The 4,425-nt window shown below is 53.2% G+C and overlaps 1 protein-coding gene across 1 annotated transcript; it reads left to right on the top strand.

The window, feature by feature from the left end:
- The first annotated feature begins 654 nt into the window (after nt 1-654).
- LOC101636828 (claudin-22) lies at nt 655-1,308 on the top strand. The gene has a single exon (XM_004682520.1). The coding sequence runs from the start codon at nt 655-657 to the stop codon at nt 1,306-1,308; it is 654 nt and encodes a 217-aa protein (XP_004682577.1).
- Nucleotides 1,309-4,425: the final 3,117 nt, after the last annotated feature.

Genomic DNA, 4,425 nt, shown 5'->3' with positions numbered 1-4,425 from the left:
GGCACGGAAAGCCTGTTAGGCCAAGGAAAACACACGTGTTGACGCACACGTGCGCGACCTTGGCAGGAAGGCTCGCAGGCGAGCACACCCTGGCGTCCTGGGTCCGCGGCCTTTGCGAAGGGCGGTGGGAAAGATGGCTGACTCGAGTCTCCGGAGATTTCTGGTGACAGTGCTCTCTCTGGCTAAGAAACAGCTGTCTGGAAACTGTTTTGAAAAGCGGCAACACCCTCCCTGACAGGCTGCACAGACCGGAGTGAGGTGGGAGCAGGCCGGGGAGCTGCAGCACAGCTGTTGAGGAAGCCCCACGCACGGAGACCGCAGTTCTCGGGTGCGAGGCAGGTGGGGGGCGTGGAAGGCATCGGCCCTTCACGAGGACAGGAGACGCGCTACCCCTGGCGTCGGTCCGATGACACACCGCGCAGACAAAGCCAGCCCACAGGACACGGGCCTGACCTTGGCCACACCTCGGCATAACTGGTTTGCAGAATCATTTCCCCATCCTCTCCTGAAGCCTGTTCAATATGGAATCAAACAATGTCAACTCTGGCAGGGATCCTCCTGGATACACACGAGAAAGCATGAGGTGGGAACGCCAGGGCTGCACTTTTCATCCAGGACAGGTGCGAGCCTGCCTGGCACTCGCAGGGCTTGCCGATGGCTCTCGCGTGCAGCGCAGTGGCACAGTGGGCTGGAATTTCATTGTCTCTGCTGGGGTGGGTCTTATCCTGCCTCACCAACTACCTGCCCCAGTGGAAAAACCGCAACCTGGAGTTAAATGAAATGGAGATCTGGACCCAGGGACTCTGGCAGACCTGCGTCGTCCAGGAGGAAGGTGGGAGGCAGTGCAAGGCCTTCGACTCCTTCCTGGCCCTGCCTGCCGAGCTCAGGATCTCCAGGGTCTTGATGTTCCTGTCCGACGGGCTGGGGCTCCTGGGCCTGCTGGTCTCTGGCCTCGGCCTGGACTGCCTGAGACTCGCGGCGGGGCAGCAGGCTCGGAAGAAGCGGCTGCTGGCCTGGGGGGGCGGCCTGCTCTGGACAGCGGGCCTGGCGGTGCTGGTGCCCGTCTCGTGGGTGGCCCACAGCACCGTGCGGGAGTTCTGGGACGAGACCCTCCCTGCCATCGTGCCTCGGTGGGAGTTCGGGGAGGCCCTGTTTCTCGGCTGGTCCGCCGGGTTCCTCCTGCTCCTCGGAGGCTGTCTGCTGGGCTGCTCCGGCCGGGCCCCTCTGGCCTCGGGCCGCTATGCCGCGCCAGAAATGCAGCCTCACTGCCAACGCCTGCAGATGAAAAGCACCCCGCCGAGGCTCTGAGCCAGGAGGGTCAGCGGTGTCCCCTTCCACCTTCAGAGACAGACGAGGCTACAGGGCCCCTTTCCCTCTGCTGGCGATTTTCAAAGTGCATCTTTCTCCCTCCACGGGCTACTAGCTTCTTGAACAAGAATTTCTAAGACGGTAAGCTACTTGCATTTTCTGCTCTGAGCAAAAACAGTCAAGACTTAATAGTAATACTGCTCACTGCAGCAGATGAGTTTTCCCAACTCGGAAGCAGATTCCAGGACAGCGCAGACCGGTAAACGAGACATTCTCTTAGGCCTTACATGTCCTTGATGGTGTTATGACAGCGACGAATCATCTCGGCAAGGGGAAGTGTCACTGCTGATCGCTACTTCTCTCAAGTGTCCAAGCTCGCCTACTATCCGAAAACTTAGACAGTCTCCCTGAATATTTATTTGACATGCACATCCCATTATACGGACAAGAAAAATGGCTGGCTCCGTGAAAGCGTGGGAGGTGAGTCACGCCTGACGCAGCACGTCCTGTGACGGGAGACCTCGGTCCAAGGGGCTTCTCAGCCGCCGTCCGGCCGCGCCTCTCCTCTGCTGCCCGGGGGGCGGGGGGGCCGGGCAGGGGGGCCGTGGGTTTGGGAAGTCACATGACGGCACCTGCACCACCGTGCTTTGGGCTCCGGTGCCGGGCGCCCGCCGTCCTGCCCACCCTGGCCCCCCCCCCGCCCCAGAAGCCCTGGCACCGAGGCCCCGCGTCTGGGGCACAGAGCCTGGGCAGGTGACTGGCCTGGGCCCTCCGGTGCCCGCCTCGCCCAGTGGAGACCCTTCTGCATTTTCAAAACCAGCAATACGCACTGTCCAGCCCAGAGCGCTCCTCGGGCCGGGGGCATTCTTTGCGGAAGATTTTATATTTGCTCTGGACGTGACTCAAGTAAACTTTTGTGTCTGTGCCAATCAAGGAAATTAACTGAACGATAAAGGACACTGAAGTAGAGTATCAGGCAGTAAGTATCTGTTACAAAAAAAAAAAAAAAAATTCCCACCCCCACACAAAAACTGCAGAAACCAAAGTGAATCTATGTGGTGTATTTGCATACTTTTACAAACATGACAAATGACAACAGAAACATATTCAGAATTTAACCTGATTAAATATTTAGTTCAGTCCTGAGCTTTTGATATTTAATACAATATAACGTAGTAACAAAAAAAGATTTTAAATTGATTTGACTCGCAGGCTACAGAGATTCAGCTCAGCGTTGTTCATTTGGCCAGCAATATCCTTTGTGTACCTATAACAGATTCTGATATACAAAATTGTAGTAACATACTGATAATTCAGACTGGAGAACTAAATATTACATTCTTTTTACCCTGTGCAGAATAAACTCTACCTTTAAAAAATAGTATTTATAATATTAAAATTCTTATTTGTCCGTATGGTTTTGTGATGAAGTTATTAAAATGCTCTGTCATTGTGAATCATTGGGGTTAGTACAAATACGAGAGTTCTGTTAAAAGCTGCCTGTAAATACATAACACTATTGCTGATTTTTAAAGTGTGGGAAAGAGTTATATGAAGATGAGCTTGTCTCTCATGTTAGAAGTGAGAAAGTTTGTGTCATAAAACCAAAAGCATCTCGGGCACGCTGCTAACACTATCAGGCTGAGGCAGATGTTGTTCTTTTATACTCGTGTGAAACTTTTCGTGTTACAGAAAGCTAACAGCTCATCTGGTGAAGATGTGTAAAGCTGTAAATACGCCGATATTGCCTCTTCTATGTCAGACATTTAAAAATGGCCAGAACCGAACTATATATTAAACAGAACATAAATAAGACCGTAAATAAATAAATGAAGAAAATAAAATCGTACGGTACAACTACACATAATTCTATAAACATTTCATGGTCAAACTAAGAAGCTGGAAACAGCTGACCTTCATTTGATTCTACATTAAATAAACTCCTTTCACATTTGACCTTGACGAGGACGAACGATACTCTCTCTAGTTCTCCTTAGTCATCCGACAGCCTCGCAGGTCTGCGCCGGGCCGACTCAACAGGCTGATTTTTGTTCAAAGTAGTGTCATGTCCAGTTACAACTTCAAAGACATTTGAATATAAGCGACGGGACACGGAGGAAAAACACAAAGTTCTAGGCTCAGAAATGGCTTCATCTGCATTTTGATTCCCACCAAGTGGACGCTCCGAAACACGGATACTTACTTTCAGGAAAGTGAGCTCGTGCTGCTGAGGGTTCGAGCTTAGGAACAGAAGCTGAGCCCCACCCCGCCCCGACGCAGCCCCCAACCCGTCCCAAGGCCCTGCTCCTTTAAAACGATTTCTGCGTCTCAAAAGTTTTGGTTTAACTCGCCACCTAAGGTGACTAACCCAAAACGACCTGTTTCAGTACAGCTGACCGAGCTCTAAGTAGCGTGCAAACCCCACTGGCACCACCGACCTCAGAAGCCTCAAGGCTGCAGACACCCGCTGGCAGAGACACCCGGGGATCTGTTTCCTCCCAGAAGTGTCCGGGTCAAGTCAGCTCAACGGGGGGTCACTTTAAGTCTCCAGACTTGTTTCTCTAGACTTTTCTTTCTTTCTTTCTTTCTTTTTTTTTAAACAGATGACTTAGCTTACACTCAAGTCAATCATCTCTCCAGGCACACTCTTCTGTCTCCCAACTCCTTCCCATAAGTAGAGCTAGGATCCCCTAAAATAACAACTGGGAAAAATCTCTAGCAAGCATCAGCAATCTGCGCAGCGACTGTTTTGCAGTTTCGGCCCCTGGTTCCATCGGACGCTGCTGCTCAGTTCCCGGCTCCCGGGGCTGCACAGCCCACCCCAGAAGGCGGGGCCGGCGCCGCCCCCCCGCACCCCTGCGCCTGGGGTGAGGCACTCCCGGTGCCAGCCCCAAGCCGCACGTGCACCGCTGGGGCGCCCTGGTGTGTCTCGGGGTGCCTGTCTTCCCCTCCCCCGCCGCTCCCCCTCACTGTCAGGAATCACAAGCCCCCAGCGTGGCCAGGAGGCCGCTCCTTCACATTCTTACCTTCGGCGCGGCCATTCTGTTTTGGTTTTCTTTAGACCAGAGGGAAAGGAGGGAAAGTGCTCTGGCTGCGGCTGGCACCCCCGCAGGCCAG

This window comes from Condylura cristata, unplaced genomic scaffold, assembly GCF_000260355.1.
Source record: "Condylura cristata isolate star-nosed mole 26May11 unplaced genomic scaffold, ConCri1.0 scaffold00014, whole genome shotgun sequence".
NCBI lineage: Eukaryota > Metazoa > Chordata > Mammalia > Eulipotyphla > Talpidae > Condylura > Condylura cristata.
Note: the sequence above shows the minus strand (reverse complement) of the source record. Positions and strands in the feature narration are given on the sequence as shown.

Bases quoted from the DNA above. Each gene is read 5' to 3' on its own strand.
- LOC101636828 (XM_004682520.1), top strand. From the start codon at position 655: ATGGCTCTCGCGTGCAGCGCAGTGGCACAGTGGGCTGGAATTTCATTG.